This window comes from Sparus aurata, chromosome 16 (assembly GCF_900880675.1).
Source record: "Sparus aurata chromosome 16, fSpaAur1.1, whole genome shotgun sequence".
In the NCBI taxonomy this organism is placed as follows: Eukaryota; Metazoa; Chordata; class Actinopteri; order Spariformes; family Sparidae; genus Sparus; species Sparus aurata.
The window spans coordinates 11,246,678-11,265,520 of NC_044202.1; the positions used below are offsets into that span (position 1 = coordinate 11,246,678).

Here is an 18,843-nt window from a genome sequence, read left to right on the forward strand (position 1 = left end):
ACATCTGAGTATGTCCTCAGGTTAACAATCTGCCTTGAATATATTTATATATATGTGTGTTTATACAAACAAACTTAGCCTTAGCTTGATGTAAAAAACATAAGTATTAACACTATATAAATCATAATTATGAGATAAAAGTCTATATTATTTGGGGTGGAAAGTCAGATCTCTGTGGAAAAAAATACTTTTTTACGTATATTTATACCTTTTAAATGTAATGATTTATATTTTTTTTAATCTCAAAATTCAGTTTTGACATAATTGCGACGTTTTAATCTCATAATAAGGACTTTTCTCCCAATTTCCAGTATTTAACTTTAATTTTGACTATATATTTGATTATTTTGACTTTATATCTCGTAATTTCGATATCGTAAATCATAAAATCATATATACTTTTTTAATGCCATAATTATGACTGACCGTGGGGGTGATATATATGTATGCAGATGTCTACTGTTTCCTGCCGACCTCACCAAGATGACGGACTTAGGGGGTCAACAACTTCCGGTCGTGCCCCCAGAACGCTTGTGATGACCTCACTTAAATGTCGGACTGCTTTTTGAATTTTGCAGACAACAATCATCTGACAAGGTACGTTAGCGACATGTGTGGATACATTTAAATCAGATTTGCAATCACAGGAGGGTTAGCTTCGACGCCAACGCGGCTGCTATCATTTTAGCACCTCTCTTTGTTTGCATCTTCAAGTTACAAAACGTGCTGTGGCTGTTCGACCCGATCTCGGAACTTCCTGCCGTGGTAGCCCAAACATTGCAGCCCTACAGTCTCCATTAAGTGACGAACAGCTGTTGGGTGCTCGCTAGCTGGGTGACCGGCCAAATAGTTTCTGGCATTTTTAACGAGGATGAAAGCTAACAGCTAATGTTAATTTAACCTAGTAACCTGAAGGATTCAGCTAGTCAAAGTAGGTCACCTGGAATCGTGCTGCAGAGCTAGCATGATCTGATCTGTTCCCATGATTAATAGTTCCGCTGGTTAAGCTAGCAAGCTGAATTTTCGCCAACAAATTGACGTAGACTATAAGGTTGAGGGTTATGTTACATTTACCAAGACAACTGCACGTTTGGAGAGGATATACTATTGTTGTTGTGTCCTATTCTTTTTCCCAGCTAAGTGGAAAATCTGTTATCATTCCCTGACAGCCAGTGTTTTGAATATGGGTCGTTGTCTGTTAGCCCATTTCAGATCATTGTACAAACAGTCCAAAACTAATCAGGTAATCGAATAATCCAAACAGCTTTAACCCAGTGTAACCCAGGGATTTCTCTTTTCTCACTCTTGCCATGACAGCAGACACAGAGAGGCTGACATGGCAGAGAGAATGGCAGAGATGGAGGAAGACATGGGAGAGGTGCCTGCCGGAGAGGATGACAATGACTCAGACAGGGAGGAAGACGAAAGACTGTTTGCATGGATGGTGAACGACGATATGGACGAGGACGAGGAGGATGAGGAGGTGGAAGATGAACAGCCCTTGGAAACCGAGGCATCAGAGTCGTTTGAGTTGGATACCCCAGCTGAGCGCAGTGGTCATATAGCAGTGATCGACAGAAACATCATGTATGTGTGGGGTGGATACAAGGTGAGGAGTTAATTAGATGCATTTCCTAAAAACTCTTTTATTTGTCCCCCACAGTTTATTTAAAGAAACATTTTGTTCCCCCTCTCTGCACTAGAATTCTCAAAACCACGGTTTCTTCGACTTGTACCTGCCGAGAAATGAGATCTGGACATACAACATGGAGTCAGGAGTGTGGTAATAGCCTTCGCATTTAACTTGCATATCAATAATATCATCCTTAACTTAAATAAATTGGCATTTGCTCACTAAGAAAACAAATCACACTTGACTGTTTTACAGGACGAAGCATGTAGCTGGTGGTAACCTGCACACGTCCATGTCAGGCAGCTGTGGGGTGTGTGTTGATGGAGTCCTCTACCTTTTTGGAGGTCATCACGCCAGGGGAAACACAAACAGGGTACGGTCTGCTCGTTGCATCAAGCACCAAATGGTTGCATCATGTTAAAGACCTTGACGCGTGTCGGCCTGCTGTTTGCGCTCATTTTTCAGAACTCCTGTATTCTGTGTATTCTCTCCAGATCTACCGCCTGCCTCTGAGAGCTCCCAGCCTCGTCTGGGAGGAAATGAGGGATCTTAAAGGACTCCCCCCTTCCTGTAAGGACAAGCTAGGGTGCTGGGTTCAAAAGAACAGGTGAGTGTACATTTTTGTTTTTGTGTTATTTGGGTGTTAAGCGTACACGTTAGATCCCAGGGTTTCTCGTGCTGTGCTTGGGAAGTGGCAGCACGCTTATTCATCATTGATAAATGACTTGGGCTGCATGGTTAAATACGAGACTCCTTTGTAACAACATATTGATTTGAACAGTTTTATTTAACGAGATATTAGTTACAGACTTCCACTAAAAGTCAAGTTTGACTTCCAGCCTGCAAATGCATGAAATGTCTTCTGGCCACAGTGTCATAAAAACACTGGTACTAAGTTTCCTGAGCGTGGTATGACAGAAATCTTAATCACGTGGCGCATGTCAGAACATGTCAATGTGGCCATCAAGCCATGTGACCACGTTAACCATAGTTTAGGTGATATTCAAAGAATGTTTTGTCTGATTTTCTTTCCGCAGACTTATATTCTTTGGGGGCTATGGCTACGCTGCACAAGGACCTCATCAAGGGACTTTTGAATATGATGAATCGTCTTCACTTGTGGTCTGTAAACCAAAAAAAATCTCTCCATGCAACACTGACTATGTGTTGCTTCCAATCAGTGTGTATTTAAATATTTAATTCATTTAGAAAGAAGAACATCTGTTTAAGTCTTTGTTTTGTTTACAGTGGGACAGCCTTGGACGAGGCTGGAACAACCACATCCACATCCTGGACCTGGAGACATATACTTGGAGCCAGCCCATCACTACAGTAAATACTTGCACAGACACCACTAATTCCACCTCATGCAACCTAATAACCAACACAGGCTTTGTATGCACACACATGTTGAGCTAACTACCTGGCCGTGTTCAAACAGTAGCCTCTCCCATTTAGGAGACAATATAGTCAAAATCTAAATCTTTTACATTGTCCCTCCTCTCTCTGTAGGGGAACACCCCATCACCCAGAGCAGCTCATGCCTGCGCCACAATCGGTAACAGAGGCTATGTGTTCGGGGGACGATACAAGGTGAAGCAAATTAGACTAACAATTCAGGATGTGTCCCTCTAATAATGGACATGGTTGATATTTTCTCCCTTTTCAAATGTGCAGAGACATGTTTGCATCTCTTTTGTTGTCTAATTCCACCTCCCATCCTCCGTTTGCACACAGAACTACAGACTAAATGACCTGTACTACATCGACCTGGACACATGGGAGTGGCATGAAATGTAAGCGCTGTTCTTTTAATTTACAAGAATCTAGGAAGACGTTAGTTAACAGGATACCTTTTGTTAATGACTGGAGGAACTATGCCCAATGTTGACCATTTTATCTTCTAACAAGCTCCAACAGCGATCCATCCTTCTTGCTTTCACCCTTGAGCATTCTCTCATTTCCGTTTTCTGTCGTGCTCACATTCTCCTGTGACCCTCCCCGCCTTGTTGTAGGAGCGTTCCCCAGCAGGGTCCCGTGGGCCGGTCTTGGCACTCCTTCACTCCCGTGTCACCAGACCACATCTTCTTATTCGGAGGATTCACAACAGAGAGAGAGACACTGAGTGAGTCTGACGCTCTGTTCTGGAGTAGCAAATAACCCTCAAAATACGATCGCTGGTATCAAGAAGGTGTCATCTGTGTTTCAGGTGATGCTTGGCTGTACTCTGTGAGCAAAAATGAATGGAAGCCTTTCAAACACAGTCACACAGAGCGACCGAGGTAAGTCTTGTAGATTGGGTTTCAGCCTAATGACCGCACACTGATTTCTGTGTTTGTTTGTGAAAGCGGACTCTTACTGTACGCAGACAGTTGTTGACATTGCGCTGTGTGTTTCAGGCTGTGGCATACAGCATGCTCCGGCCCCGATGGAGAGGTGTTTGTGTTCGGAGGGTGTGCCAACAACCTTTTGTCTCACCACAGAGCTGTAAGCTGCAAGTTGCATCTTAATCAACCATTTTTGTACATGCATTAAAAGATTGTCAAGTGAATTGAACCTTTTTTTTTTTTTCTTGACAGGCGCATAGCAACGAGTTACTGGTTTTCAACGTTCAGCCCAAATCTCTAGTCCGGTGAGTGTGTGCAGAAGCAAAGACGATGCCCTACAATGTTTATCTGACACTGAAATGATCTGTTGTTTCTTATTATGTGCTCACTTTTCACACCACCCTCTCCAGTTTCTGCATGGAGACTGTTCTGCAGCACAAGGAGCGTTTGTCCAGTTACTGGGACTGCTTGCCTAAACACCTCCTGCACAGCCTGAAACAGAGAATGTCGCGCGTCAACACACTGGGCTCCTAGGCAGAGAGGAAGCCATCAATCCAGACCGGAGCATTACAGGGAAATATGTGTATATGTACAGTATACGAGATGAGCAGGTAGTCCTTTTTAGAGCATTAGTTTAATGTGTGTGGACACTTGTGGAAAAAAAAATCCCTAAGCAATAGTGAACAGCTGTGGAACTGTTGGAAATGGTCCTGGCCGTTTATTATCTTACAGGTTGAACTCTTGCAAAGCCAGAGTTGAGTAGCAGTGCTGACAGCGGGGAGCCCAGAACTACCTTCCAGTTGTGTTTTGTTCCTGGCTCAACATATTTTTCAAATGGACTTTTATTTTATAACTCGTTCAGAGAAAGCTAGAATTGAGGAAGAACACTGAAAGAAACCCTGTGCAACAAAGTATTGTGTTATTGAGGCTGAAGGGGGAAGAAATATGGTTTGGAGTTGGCAGGACTTAAGCTTTGTGAACTTCCTTCCCTCCACAAGATTATAGTTCCTCTTGTACCCAAGAGTCAGGGGTAGAGTTCTGTTCCAAACATGCCATTCATTGTTCTTGCTCAAAAAAATTAAATCCACTTAAAATATGTGTCTAATGTCTTACAACTAAATTCAGCGGTCCAAGGCTGAAACAGGTTCGCTTTAACCGTGCAGATTTAAAAAAAAAAAAAAAAAAATGATTCCTGTAACTAATGTTTGAGATCTTGAATGCAGACATTTCCTAGATCTTGGGTAGTTTAAGTTGTCACAGACCTAAAACTAGTGCTTCTTTACGAAACTATCTACTCTGAAGCCACAGAAATGTTAATTTTTATTTATATATATGTGTATATATATATATAAATATAAAGTAATTTATATATTTGTGAGGAAATGTGTGGGTTCTGTGTTCTGAAAATGGCTTTTTAAAGCCTTGCAATCGTCATGAGTGGCTCCTGTAGCATTTTAATTTCATCAGTGACTTAAAATACTGCAAGTGTATTGGCTGTTTAGCCATGATGCACTGAAAGGCCTCATGTCAGCAGGGCTCTGTTTGTATTTGCCTGGTTTGCACAATGTACTGTTGGTGTTTTTTATTGTAGAATATGATGCATATTGTTTCTTTGTACACAAAGAATAAACCCATACCGCAAGACGTGTCATGTTCAGCTTTGTTAATTTACATGTTTTCATTTCAGAGAAATTGTTCAACAAATACAATATTCAGAATAAAATTTGTAATGTCCACGTCTGCAGACTGAACTGAGGGATCTGGGGTCGCTCGTCTATTATTTCTTCTTGGCAGCCAGCAGGTTTGGTGCAGACACTTTAACTTTGCCCGGCATGTTTCTGGATAGATCAGCATCCTGCAATACGGGTGATGTAAGAGGGGACACGGTTTGAATCGCATTATCAAGTAAAACAAACTTACGTGTTATCAATCATTAGTTTGATCCCTGTCCCAAATCAATTCTGACAATCATTTATCACAAGAAATGTATTATTCACAGTAGAATTAACATAACTAAATGATAAACTAATTCACCTTGACACTGCGGAACAGGTCTTTCTCTCTGGTCGATGACTCTTTGGCTTTCATAAAGCTGAGAACTGCAGTGCGTGCAGCTGGTGGTAAGAAAAAATTAACATCACTGTTGATTCTGAGAGCAATGTAAAGCATCACGCAAAGGCTTTTGAAAAAAATTAAATGAATCACTATTCTTACCTTTCCCTTTCTTCTGAGAACCTGGTGTCAGTTTAACCTTGTGTCTGTTGGAAACAAATGGCTCATTTAGTCCATACACTCCTCACCTTTACTCTCTTACATGTAAACGTTAATGTCACCTACTTGTAGTTGGTCAGGGAGGTGTATGGAGCACAGACTGGCACAGCGAACAGCAGCACGTCTTCGGCATGAGGCTGGCCCGTCAGAGAGGTGAGCAGGTTCTCTGCTTCCTGAGGCAGCGCAAAGGAAAACCATAGTTAGGCTAACGTGATTAAAACATAAGAAAGAGCACATACTCATTTCCTTTCCTTACAGAACTATTTATCCACAGTTAAACGTTAAAAAAAAACTCACCTCTGCTCCAGGGTTGTCCGGGTCCACCTCATCTTCCTGCAACAGATTACAGTGTTGATAAAGATTCAACATAATATACAAGCACATGTAGGTAGATATTTATAAATCCAATTCTTAGTGAAAATCTGAATTGTGTCAAGCACCTTTTCCTCCTGGTCAGCAGGAGCTGCCTCTTCTCCAGGCGGTCTCTCCTCAGTGTCCTCCGCTCCTCCCGTTTGCTCTGGTTTCTTCGCTGCCGTCTCCACTTTACGAGGTTTCTGAGGTGGTTTCTGAGGGGCCGGTTTCCTGGCGGGTTCGTCTTTCCCCTTCCCTTTCTTTCCTTTCTTCCCCTTATCCTTCTCTTCCTTGGTGGTACCAGCTGACTAAAGAAGTACAGCATTCACAGTGTTAATATTCGTATCAGTCTCAGGTGCGACTGAAAGCTTTGCAGATGGCGCGATGCCGCGGTATATTACACAGTGACAGCCTCCTCACCCCGAGCAGCTGCATCCTCAGCTCCCTGTCCTCTTCATCCTGGTCCTTGTACTTCTCTTTAATCTTCTTCAACTTGTTCTGGAGTGACAACAGGGAAGAAACACACACACAAGAAACAACACGGACAGAGGAAGCTTTGTTCAAGTTCAAGATCGATCCATAATCATTATGACATGTAACTCTTAGTAACAATTTTAGCTTTGGCATCTTCTTAAGTACTATTTCATCCCATTTTATTCAATTTTCTAATGACTACTTTTATTTTTTTATTTATTTATAGACTTAATCTTGAATCGTCTCGATGTTTAAGTCTTGTTTTTACAAATTGAATTTCCTTTAATATTCGTAAATTTAAAAAGATTAGTAAAATTAAAAGCACTGTAATTAAAGGTGGTATGACTTTGTTTTAGATTTGGTCCCCAATAACAGGACACCTTATCTCCACACTCCTCTCTTACCCTTTGGCCTCTCTTCAGCGGCTGCTGGGTGGAGCCTCCTCCACCTTTGGATCCCTGATCGACCGCTGACCTGCCGGATGAAACCTCAGTCTTCTCCTCTGTGTCGCACTCTTCCTGTTTCTGCTTCTTCTTCTTCTCTTCTCTGGTGGCAAAGGCAACACGGGATTCAATCGGTAACTGGTCCATTAGAAATGTTAATAAATGTTACAATAAATGTTGTAAAGAGCATGGTTTACTGTGACTTATTGTACCTTCTCTGCTTTGCAGTCATGTGTTTCCTCCCCTGCGAGTCTACCTCCACCTTGGGAATAATTAACATTATTACAAGTGTAGTGTGATTTATGATTTTACTTCATGTAATGTGGCTTAGGATTGTAACTAATTACCTGAGTGGTTACTTCCTTTTTGAAACCAGGGTTCTGAGCGCTCCTAGAAATAAGGGGAGACAATTTCATGAAGCGCAGTTCATCGCCAATGTGCAATGACAGTGTTTGTCTGAAGGAGCAGCGGTGGTAGCATTACCTGCTGGGCTGTAAATGAGGAAGGGAGATGGTCGTATCCGGAAAACTGAACTCTTCACTTTCTTCATCCTTCACCTCCTCTTCCTCCCTGTCATCTTCTTCTTTCCCCTCCTCCTCCTCCTCCTCTTCCTCCTCCTCTGCCTCCATGTTGTCCTCCTCAGGAACAGCGTCCAGTTCTCGATTCGCACTTCGCACTTCCTTTTTAATCTTCTTTTCCGTCTCTCCATCTCCTCCCTCACCCTGATCTTCATTACCGCTGTCATCACCTGCAGCAGGCGACAGAGTCGGTTACAACACCTGAATGTTGTTGTTACACACACACAGTAAATAAAGTGTGGCATTTTGTGTCTGCTACCTATCAGCTCCTCTCCCTCCTCCAACAGCTCAGCAGTTTTGGACGCGACCTCCTCCATGTCTTCCTCTACGGTCTTCACCTTTCTCTCTCCTCGGTGCCGAAACACACTCTGCTCATCGACCTGCGCAGACACAAGAATAACACTTAATTGTTTGCAGATGAGAAAAAGTTCAAATGTGCTGATGAAGGTATTTTACCTTGAAGAGGAATCCAAAGCCCATAATCAAGTAAGAAGGTGGCAGAAAGTTTTTCTTTCCTGGAGAGAAATAATTCAAATGTCAAACATCTACTCATATTTTTCATCAGTGAATTATAAAATGTTGAAATTTTCATTTACAGTGTCCAATACCTCTGACCATGAAACTGCCAGTGGTTAGGTACTCTCCCGTGGGAGCAGTTTTAGACACCTGGAAAAAAAAAGGAAAATGTAAAATCAGTATACAGTATCTCAGAAATATGAAACACAGACATTTTTCTGAACACGTCAAGCTGGGAAATTTGCTGTCTGCTCAATATCGATGACGCACCTGATGATGATGAACCCACCAAGCGCTGGTGATGATCTTGGCATCCCAAGCAGCACTGTAGCACACAGCCATAGTGCCAGCTTCTGTCAGGGTACGTGGAGGGATGGGGTCACCTGGAGCAGGAAGACAGAGGAAAACATTATGGGAAATGTAACATCACAAACTGATGAAATTAAGTCAAACAGCAAAGAGAGACTGAGGGGCCACGTTTTTTACCCGAGGGGTTTTTGATCACACAGCTGGTTGCTCCGTGGAGGTCAGCATGAACGTAGAGATCACCTGACAAAGTAAAGGAACACATGAAGGGGTAACACTATTTGAAGGTGCTTACTTTTGAAGAGTGTGTACTAATTTGTTACCTGCCCGGAGGTAGCGTTTGACAATCATCTCGTTCTGCTGCTGATCTCTCCCTGCGATGACCAGATAATTCTCAGAGCTGATGAACCACAAGAACTTCTCAAACCTGCCAAAAAGAGGAGAAACGGTGAGAATAAAAGACTCCAGAAAAAGAAGCTGGATCAAAGTCTTAATAGTGTAGCTACAAATGTCTTACCAGTAGACCTTCCTGGCCTTCTGAATGGTGGTCACAGTCTGAACCTCTTTCAGTGTTTTATGTGTTTTTTTCTCTGCAGATTTCATAGCCTTGAAGGACAAAAATAGAAGAGCATGTTTGTTGTTTGCTTACATTTTTTCATGCCTTAAACCTGAGTGTAGAATGAAACTGCTTTCCTACCTTATCTGCTGCTTCAATGGTTTTTTGTTCCTTTTTCTCAGCGCTTCGTTTGAAGTCATAGTATCTACCAAAAAAAAAAAGCACAATGACACTGCTGTAAAAACAATTCCCCCGCATAATTCTCAATTCTGTGTCGAAAGGATTACATGCAAACCCTACTTTTTGGCATTGGCGTAAGCCGACAGGCCAAGATCCACATCCACTAACATGGGCTTGTTCCTTTGCAACTTCTTGTTCTGTCCTTTGTCTTTATTCTTGTTTTTCTTCCCTTTCTCCTCTACCACATCCTTTTTCTCCTCCTCTTCCTGGTCTTCCTCAGAAATATATGGATTCCTAGGGGAGAAAAGTGAAATGGTGTAAAAAAAATAAATAAAATAAACAAAAAAATTGCTGTGTCATCTTTATCAGTGATGGTCTTACTTTAAGAGCATGGTGATATGGTTGGTCTGCAGCTTCAGATCCTTGATGGCGCAGGCCACAGGGTCCCCAGCAGCTTGTGCCTCTTTGACTATAATGCCGATTTCTGTCCAGTCCACCTGATTGGCCAATGCACTGCGCACCACCTGCAGCGCCCTCTCTACCACAGGAAGGTTAATCTCCACCAGTTCACCTTTTATCCGGTCGACCTCCTACAACACGCCAGACAAGATTTCGTGCCATTATTTAGTGAAATGTTTACGGCACACAAAGCCAAAAGTTGCCTGTGACGCTGACCTGTGCTTGGTGCAAGGCCTCCAGTCTCTGCCCGTGGTCCCTCTTAACATTTTCCAGCTTCTTCATGGCCTGTTTCTCCTGATGCAAGGCCTTCATGTCAATCTTCTGACTCTCCATCTTAGAAAAGAACTCATCCACTGCCTGAGTGAGAGAATTACACAAAATTCATATCACATTCTTGCAAAGAGTGTGAATTTACTTAAGAAATATTTACCCCATATTTACCTTGTCAAAACTATCAAATTCCAAATAGGGGTTCTTTGCATGCTGGGCAAAAAGGAATGGATGGAATTCATCATATCTGTAAGTAGACATCATAAATGTATTAATAAAGAACCAGCTAAAAAAAAACATGTTTAGTATTTTCTTTTGTAACATTCGTTACACAAAACAGGACATACGTGAGGAGTTCTTCACTGGGCTTGCCAGGAGTTAAGCTTGGTTTCTTCTCACTCTTTTGAATGATGTAACCCTTGAATTAAACAAAACAGACTTTGTGACTTTAACAGATCCAGTAGAGAGTCCTAAAGTACTTTTCTTAAAATTAAAAATAAAAATGCTGACTAAACAGATCGTACTTTGCCACTGAAGTTCTCAGTCTTTTCCATATATGTTTCAGCAATCTGCAGAGCTTCCAGGATTTTAGGAGCAACTGCAAGAGAGAATGGATTTACAGAAGAGCAACATTGCAAATAAAACAAACATACAATTTAAAATTGGAATCACAATCCCAACAGCTCTACTGTACCTTGGGCCGCATCAGCTTGGCTGTCAACTTTAACAGAGCCCGACAAACCCACCTCAATCAAACTGTGCTCAATCAGAGTGGCTCCATAGGCTGGGCAGGTGTGTGGAAATAAATTATTCAAATATGTTAAGATATTTAAACTACAGAGAAATGTGTTTCTGTTTTAGATTAATAATCAGTGTCCTTGCTACTTACGGAGGTGAGGGTTTAGGACCCTTTTCACTTGATCCCCATTCTGTGCACCGCCAAGGATTTCAGTGAGTCTACATTTTAAAAAAAGCATTGAGAGAGAATTAGTTTACACTAATTTTGAGGATTAATTTATGAGGATAATATATTAATGGATTTCCATTTGGGCCACAGACTCAAAAAGCACACATAAAGATGTGGTTACCTCTCTAAACTGATGAGAGGTTCAGGGGGTCGGGCACTCTCCACAGGGTACCGCTCTCTCACAGCAATCTTAACATCCTCTGCCTCTGCTGTACGAAACCGCAGCAGATTCAGGATGGTGTACTCGTAGTCTGCAAGAATGATGTTGCCCTGAAGATAGATACGGACAGACCGACACATACAAATTAGTGTATATCATTGTAGTGGTTTGGTATGATCTGTACAGCTCAAATCATACATCTCACAATGTTTTCTCACCCTGTCGTACAGTTCAATAATCAGGTGGTAGGCAGCCTCGTCTGAGCCAAACTGGATGTCAATAACCCTGTCAATCCCGAGTTGCTTAACCTGGGTCAACCGGCGCGACTTCAGGTGCTTTCGACACTGTGGAGAAAGTTGATTTTAAACATTCAGTTTCATCATAACTGATCCATAAATAAAGAATAACAGACCTGATAAGGAAATTCTGGAAAAAGGAAAATATATTGATGTAAATCCAAATTCAGGCGTAGACAAAACAGGTCTCTTGACAAAGTGTCTGGTTGAAGTTCACCACACCAGACTTCAAAGAAACAGGAGTTTATATGAAAAGTCTCAGTGAAAGCAGAATCACAGTGCAAAATATTATTTAAAAAAAACTAGAATACAGTTAAAATCTACTTGTAAAAAAGTTGGTCCGTCTTATTAAATAGGCAATAAGATGTTCTCACTTTCATTGCGAAGCCTGAAGGCATCATGTTCTTGGGCCATTCAAAGTCTGTAGAGTGAATTCGTGTCCCAGACTCGACCAGGAGAACAGCTTTGCTGTCAGGCCTGAGAATCAACATGACACTTGGTTAAACACACTGTCTGAGTGGTAAGAACAGAAAGTATATTCATAGAAGTGACAAACTTGAACTTCTGTTTCATGCTATTTTATTCAAAGGAAAATACTGCACTTTTCATTTCACATGTACTTGACAGCTATTAGATTCAGATTTTTAAAGACAAAACATGTGGTGAGCTAACACAATATGATGCACTGTTAAAGATTGCCTAAACTGAGCTAAAATGAAGCTAGATATACATGCACCGACAATAATAATGAATGTAATGTATAATAACTCAGCACTGATATAACCCTCTCTTGCATAATGCATACTTTCAATCTAATATTTTAATTGTACTGATTATAGTTGACAGTTATGAATGCATAACTATTTTCATGCGTTAACTAACAGCTGTAAACAAAACTACAGTGGAAGTTTTGGATGCAAGTTTACAAACTGTTCTTACTTTTGAAGCCGGATGAGATACGTCTTATTGTCGATGTCATACACGTTGTATACTCTCATGCCGATGTAGCTGTGAAGAAATGAAAATAAAGCAAAGCAAATAAATGTATGGCTGATTAACATCTGTACACAAAGTCCACTTTAACGATGCTAGGTTAGCTTAGCAACCCTGCTGGGGGCAACAGCATAAAAAAACACGTACTTGGCGTTGACCTCGGCAATAACTGCCCTGATATCCACAGTGGTGAATCTTGTCTTCATGGTGGCAGAACAGCTGACAACAGCTAGAGAAAGAAACGTAAACACTGAGGCAATTAATTCACATTTCTAGTGCAACATCAGCAAGGCAAACATACAGGGAACTTATGAGCATGCGCAGACGACGTGTCGTGACGGAAGCCGACGTGGGGCGAAAAGGAGCAGGTCAACGCCTTTTAGAAACAAGTGCGATAGTAATGCGTGATTTTTTGAATTCTCACCGGTGCCTGGTACCGTTATACGACAACATGAACGAGTGGAGCAGCAACCGTGATTTTGAAGGGACTGTTATGGATAATTTTTTTAACAATTTGCACTACTCAAACTGGCTTATTGGCGTGAAAAACATGGCAAGCCTTCAAAATGCATGCAAACCACCACCAAACAATAGAGGGAACGTTGTGGACGCGGGGAATAACACGCTGCCTATTGGAAATACACCCGAGCAAGTGGTCACCCCCAACCACCTCAGGAAAGAAGGTAAGCAGGTGAACTGTGCGGCTGTAAAGGCGTAAAGTCATGTAAAATATAAGGCCCCGCGGCGAATAATTCTGCTTGACTGGCATTTTTTTTTCTTTCTTACACGGCAGGGCATATTCTGCTATGTAAATGCTTTTAATTGAGGCTATTTTCAGCGCAGGAGTTTGTAGTCTCCTCCACAGGTCAGGGTGCAGGGCGAAGGCGTGCTGCGTTACCAAGGCGACGGTCAGCCAACAGGGCTCGCTAGCAAGCGTGGCTAAGCTAGCACCCGGAAGTCAACTGTCGTGTCCTTTTGACACACCGACACGCAAACCCCCCCTTTTTTTCTCTTTATTTTTTATTTTTAAATTTTTGTTTATATTATCGAAATGCATTGAAACACACCGTCCAGATGCGTGTGTTATGGATACGGATATGGATAATTTAATGTGTCATTTAACAGAGGATAATGTTAGAACCCTAATGATGATGATCTGCACTCGAATTGCTGGCTTTAACATTTGATCAAATCATTTTGATAACTGAGTCGAAAATTGTTAAATCTAAAGATGTGTTTCTCTCTTTGATCTTTGATCTCTAGAATATAATCATTAAAATCATTGCTAGTTGCAGCCGTCTTTTAAATCCAATGTGACGTACATTATTTGATAAGTCAAACCACTGAAAATTGAAAAACATTTTTAATCAAGAATGCCAAAAGTTCCTGTCTCGAAAATGTTTAATAATAGCTGCTTTTTTGTCTTCTATGACAGTAAACTGCATTTTGGGTGTCTATTTGTTGGACAAAATGTTTAAATGTGCCATTTTGGTTCTGGAAAATCAAGTTTTTCCTTTTTTTCTGACATCCTTTTTAATCAGTCACATTTTTTTGGCCTTTCATGGCTTTATGTGACAGGACTGCTTGACATCTGAATCCAGGGCTGCTGTAGTGAGGAAACAGCCCTGTTCATGCTCCATCAATTGAGCTACTGGGGCGCCCCATTAATTTCTGACATTTTAATACCAAATGATTGATCAAGAAAACAACTGGCAGACAAATCCTTAACGTATATACACATTAGTTGCAGCCCTATATGAATCTAGGGTTTCCAACTGTGAATCAGAAGAAAAAAAATCCCATCCCATTAGAATATTGGGCTTTAACATCCAAATAGGATTCACCTGTGCAGACATGTCATATTATAGATGTTTGTGCAAAACGTTCCCCTCTATTACTCTTCTTCTTTGTTTTTAATTGTCATGCAGGTTACAAGGCAATTAAGAAAATCGGGCAGGGGACGTTCTCAGAGGTGGTGAAAACTCTGAGCCTTAAAGATTTGAAGTTCTACGCATGTAAAACATTGAAGCAGACAATTAACAGGTATGTATTCTGTGACCGTATGACCTATGCACAGGCAATCGGTGGTGCATTTCTTGAGCCATACGTCTGTGGACCCTTGAAACATGAGTCAGCAGCTTGTAACCTTAAGTGTCCTGTTAGATGTCAGCTTTATCTACCTTTGACCTTGTAGTGATGAGGTCACAATAGATTGCCTGCAATGTGAGTTGTCTGTGTGCTGGTTTTTAACCTGACTGCCCTTTAAAACCTGTGCAACCAATCATCATGTTGAATTTTACCTTTGCATCATCCTGTCATTTTAAGCTGTGACCCATTAGTCCTCATCCTCACTACTCATTTTTTCATGCAAAGTGAGCAGATATGCAATCTGACTATCTAATTAACTCTATTATATGTGAACACCTGTCAAACGAAATGTGCAAATGTCACCTGTTTTCCGTCATCAAGTCTGGAGCAAGCCAAAAACCTGCGGGAAGTCCAGGTAATGAGGAGACTGAGCCCGCATGCAAATATCATCCAGCTACATGATCTGATTTTGTGAGTACTGGGGTGTCATTTATTGTGAAGTTGTTGTATTGCCTCAAGTAAGTTTCATGTGGCATGTCATACTAATGTAATACGGTGTTTCAGCAACAAAGATACTGGAACTGTGTCTCTGATTTGTGATCTGATGGAGATGAACATCCATGAGTTCATACAAGGTAAGTCTGCGAGTATGAAAAGCATCGTAATAAAATCATTATGAGGGTAACGTGGAAAGATGGAGATGTTGTCTTTCAGTCAAGTTATTGGCTGATGTTAGTTCTTTATTCCTTGCAGGAAGAGAAACACCACTGCCTGACCATATGGTACAGAACTACATGTACCAGCTTTGCAAGGCACTTAAACACATGCACAGGTAGTTATGAAAGCGCTTAAGTTCACACAAAACATTAAAATAAACACATTACATATGCTGTCATTGTTTTCCCCAATATCACTCTTTTTTGCTGCAGCTATGGGATCTTTCACAGAGATGTGAAGCCAGAAAACATCCTCATCAAAGTGAGATGCATCATGATCATAATTTGCTTGACAGAAACACAACAGCAGCACTCGTATATATATTTCTACATTTATTTTGCAGCAAAACAGTCTGAAGCTCGGTGACTTCGGCTTGTGTTTGAGTGTGTCCTCCAGGCCCCCGCACACAGAGTACATCTCCACGCGCTGGTACAGAGCCCCAGAGTGCCTGCTCACCAGTGGGTACTACGACTATAAGATGGACCTGTGGAGTGCTGGTTGTGTCTTCTTTGAGATCATGAGGTACCTCTGCAGGGAGGGGGCACAACATTTCCCTTGTAGTACCTAAATAGGACAACAGTTAATGGGCTCATAAGACAAGACTGGTTATAGTTGATTATATGTTAAGTTTCCGTTCTGTGTTGCTCTGAGAAATCCTTTCTGCCTCCAGACTTAAAAAATAGTAAACAATGGTTGTGCTAATACCTTTGTTGTGACTTAAAGGTGGTTCTATACCCATGTGTGTTTTAGTTTGAACCCTCTCTTCCCTGGAACCAGCGAGTTGGACCAGGTCGATAAGATCCACAATGTGTTGGGGACACCAGATCCAAGCATCCTCCAAAAGTTCAAACGGTATGTGTTCCTCGTTTTTATAGGTCAATTGTAATTATCTAATTTTTATGTGCTTAAAAGATATGACATCTCATTGTTTTTGTCTGGCAGATCTAGAGCGCTGGATTTCAACTTCACCCCTAGAAAAGGCACCGGTATCTCACGGTTGATCCCCTGCTGCCCTGCTCCGGCTCTGTCGCTGCTCTATCAGATGCTTGCCTATGACCCCGATGAACGCATCAGTGCAGCAACAGCCCTGCAGCACACATGCTTTAGGGAAATCAGGTAGACCATGCAAATCAGAAACAATTCACAACCTTGTAGCTTTTGAATGAAATTTGCTTGACATTAATTGCCAGGTTTGTTTAGCAGCGATGGTGGTGGCCCGAGGCATTATGTTTTCAGGTTGTTCGTATGTCTATCTCATTCTTGTGAATGCGATATCTCAAGAGCGCCTTGAGAGAATTTCTTCAAATTTGGCACAAATATCCACTTGGACTCAAAGATGAAGAGATTTGAATTTGGTGGTCAAAGGTCAAGGTCATTTAGACCTCACAAAGCACTTTTTTGGCCAAGAGAACTCACCATCCATAGATAAAACTAAAATTGAATAATTATACCCTGTCTATTGTAATAAAAGTATTGCCTTTTTCTCCCAGGGTGGCAGAGCAGAATCCGGACTCTCCTCGAAGACTTTACAGTACTGCATCCTCAGACCACATCTGGCGCCCAAGGCACACAACTTTAATGAGTGTAAGTTCAATTTCTAATGGTCAGTGTTGAAGACAACTGAACTGAAATGTCTAAATGCATTACAACTGGTACCATTGTCATCTTCCCCTTGGCTTTTTAAATTTTTTTAAATAAAAAAAAAAAAAAAAAAGTTCCCAATTAACCAAGAGCACTGTGTAGTTAACAAAGTTGATGAGATGGTTTTAAAATGCTTGCTGTGTTATATTCAGGGAAAAAAGAGCAATGTCAAATGAATATAACTGACCAGGGGCCATGAAAGTGCTGTCATTACGGATTTGATTTGGCATTCAGGCTGCATTTCCTCTCTTCACAGCCCCGAGATGAGCCACACTGCCCAGCTTTCAAGACCTTCTACTTGCCACCTCTGGATAGGAAACCTAGGGACTACTGAAAGCCAAACACACTGTTAAAAATGGCCTTTTAAAAACAAGAGAGACTGTATTAAAGAAACGCAATGTGCACTCCACACAGATAATATAAAGTCTGTCATATTACGTTGGATTATGAGTGTGTAGTGTAGTTATGACCTCAGTTTTACTTGACTTAGGCAGGTGTTACATGTTTACAATTGTTTATAATTATTCTTCAGTCGGAGCCTATTGCACAAGCAAAGCAATAAGATATTAAACATGTGAACAGCTGTTTACCGGGTCAATTAAAGGGTGAAACTACTTTATGAGGGAGCAGGGACAGTGCCTTTAAAAAGTAGTCACACTCCAAGAAGGGGTAGTACTTTCAGACAAATCTCCAGTGAAGAAATAGGGAACTATCATTCTGGGATGGGAAACAAGAACATTTTAAACATCATATGTGTATGTTAATGTCCTGGAGGGACTGAGGGGTTGAGTACTTTTTATAGGCACTATACACTTGTGATAATCTCTTTTTAATAGCGGTCAATGAACTGATTTGTAGGGTAACAGTCTTCCTGTATAAAGGTAAACAGCATTCACATTAAGTGCTTTGCAATTACTCAAAGGCACAGCATTGTTTTTGGTGAACTAGTTCACAGGGCGACACTTGCATAACCGCCTGCAGGCAACAAAAACACAGAATGTGAATAGATAACAAAAAATGACTTGCATTTCAGATCAATGATGTATGTGAAAACATCTGTGTTTGCAGATGGGGCCTTAAGAAAGTCCTGAATATTTTTTTTCTGTAATGCTTTGTTTATAATGTAGCTTGACCACCTCTTCACTTTAAGCGTTGTGGCTTAAAAAAAAAAGAAGTAGTAGTTCCATTTCATTTAGAGCTGTGAGCTCATTAACACGAACTGTGACTCTGTCTGCACTTTATTTTTGTTGGTTCTTGTGGTGCATAAAAAAATGAGAAAAAAGTCAAGTATGTGTGATGTTGTCATTAACTTGTCTGCATAACTTCCTGACACAAAAAAGTTGAGATCAAAATGAGAAGAATTGCGAATGATTCTTTCGTTATAGAGTCTGAAATATAAAATGTAATCCACTTTAAAAATATATCTGCCTCACCAACTCTGTCTAGTGCACTGGAGTTTTCATGGCACCCACAACTGGTAATTATCACACACAAATAAAATATATAATACTGCAGTAATGTCAAATGGAAAAAGACTTATTAGTTGCACCTTAAGTTTCTCATGAGAAATCTTTCCTGTGACTTTTGTTAAATGTCCAGTGTGCAGGATTTAGTGGC

General features: G+C 41.1%; 3 protein-coding genes across 5 annotated transcripts; 2 read left to right on the plus strand and 1 right to left on the minus strand.

Annotated features, from left to right (window-relative positions):
- Positions 1-462: 462 nt before the first annotated feature.
- klhdc2 (kelch domain containing 2) lies at positions 463-5,604 on the plus strand. Of its 3 annotated transcripts, none has more exons than XM_030443234.1 (14): positions 463-597; positions 1,318-1,609; positions 1,704-1,783; positions 1,889-2,006; positions 2,128-2,240; positions 2,671-2,755; positions 2,882-2,965; positions 3,146-3,226; positions 3,371-3,429; positions 3,649-3,758; positions 3,843-3,915; positions 4,033-4,120; positions 4,213-4,265; positions 4,371-5,604. In XM_030443234.1, exons 1-14 carry the CDS (start codon positions 551-553, stop codon positions 4,492-4,494), a joined length of 1,407 nt encoding a protein of 468 aa, XP_030299094.1. In that variant the 5' UTR covers positions 463-550; the 3' UTR covers positions 4,495-5,604. The 3 variants fall into 3 exon arrangements, with proteins under 3 accessions (XP_030299094.1, XP_030299095.1, XP_030299096.1); XM_030443235.1 differs by having other exon boundaries at positions 1,321-1,609; XM_030443236.1 differs by lacking the exon at positions 463-597 and adding an exon at positions 699-931.
- On the minus strand, positions 5,595-13,123 carry nemf (nuclear export mediator factor). Its single transcript, XM_030443232.1, has 32 exons — positions 12,928-13,123; positions 12,727-12,795; positions 12,162-12,264; positions 11,710-11,835; positions 11,453-11,601; positions 11,254-11,321; positions 11,059-11,148; positions 10,889-10,962; positions 10,712-10,782; positions 10,536-10,611; positions 10,311-10,451; positions 10,017-10,225; positions 9,756-9,929; positions 9,597-9,660; positions 9,417-9,505; positions 9,223-9,326; positions 9,080-9,142; positions 8,864-8,976; positions 8,686-8,743; positions 8,534-8,592; positions 8,337-8,457; positions 7,983-8,247; positions 7,847-7,889; positions 7,712-7,761; positions 7,461-7,602; positions 7,003-7,080; positions 6,672-6,890; positions 6,529-6,564; positions 6,298-6,404; positions 6,175-6,218; positions 5,995-6,074; positions 5,595-5,815 (listed from the first exon to the last, which is right to left on the minus strand). The coding sequence occupies exons 1-32, from the start codon at positions 12,984-12,986 to the stop codon at positions 5,738-5,740; spliced, it is 3,222 nt and encodes a 1,073-aa protein (XP_030299092.1). The 5' UTR covers positions 12,987-13,123; the 3' UTR covers positions 5,595-5,737.
- mok (MOK protein kinase) lies at positions 13,114-18,513 on the plus strand. The gene is made up of 11 exons (XM_030443237.1): positions 13,114-13,463; positions 14,709-14,823; positions 15,250-15,339; positions 15,433-15,503; positions 15,622-15,700; positions 15,798-15,846; positions 15,929-16,107; positions 16,336-16,437; positions 16,528-16,701; positions 17,076-17,169; positions 17,483-18,513. Exons 1-11 carry the CDS (start codon positions 13,181-13,183, stop codon positions 17,558-17,560), a joined length of 1,314 nt encoding a protein of 437 aa, XP_030299097.1. The 5' UTR covers positions 13,114-13,180; the 3' UTR covers positions 17,561-18,513.
- The last annotated feature ends 330 nt before the right edge of the window (positions 18,514-18,843 follow it).

What these genes read in the sequence shown, in the direction of transcription:
- klhdc2 (XM_030443234.1), top strand. Translation starts at nt 551, where the DNA reads ATGTCGGACTGCTTTTTGAATTTTGCAGACAACAATCATCTGACAAG. An exon ending in AACATGGAGTCAGGAGTGTG is followed by an intron (nt 1,784 to 1,888) that starts GTAATAGCCTTC and finishes ACTGTTTTACAG; the next exon opens with GACGAAGCATGTAGCTGGTG. An exon ending in TGCTGGGTTCAAAAGAACAG is followed by an intron (nt 2,241 to 2,670) that starts GTGAGTGTACAT and finishes TTCTTTCCGCAG; the next exon opens with ACTTATATTCTTTGGGGGCT.
- nemf (XM_030443232.1), bottom strand. Translation starts at nt 12,986, where the DNA reads ATGAAGACAAGATTCACCACTGTGGATATCAGGGCAGTTATTGCCGAG. An exon ending in CTGAGAACTTCAGTGGCAAA is followed by an intron (nt 10,783 to 10,888) that starts GTACGATCTGTT and finishes GTTTAATTCAAG; the next exon opens with GGTTACATCATTCAAAAGAG. An exon ending in ACCTCCCTGACCAACTACAA is followed by an intron (nt 6,219 to 6,297) that starts GTAGGTGACATT and finishes TGTTTCCAACAG; the next exon opens with ACACAAGGTTAAACTGACAC.
- mok (XM_030443237.1), top strand. Translation starts at nt 13,181, where the DNA reads ATGCGTGATTTTTTGAATTCTCACCGGTGCCTGGTACCGTTATACGAC. An exon ending in GCACTTAAACACATGCACAG is followed by an intron (nt 15,701 to 15,797) that starts GTAGTTATGAAA and finishes TTTTTGCTGCAG; the next exon opens with CTATGGGATCTTTCACAGAG. An exon ending in CAGAAAACATCCTCATCAAA is followed by an intron (nt 15,847 to 15,928) that starts GTGAGATGCATC and finishes TTTATTTTGCAG; the next exon opens with CAAAACAGTCTGAAGCTCGG.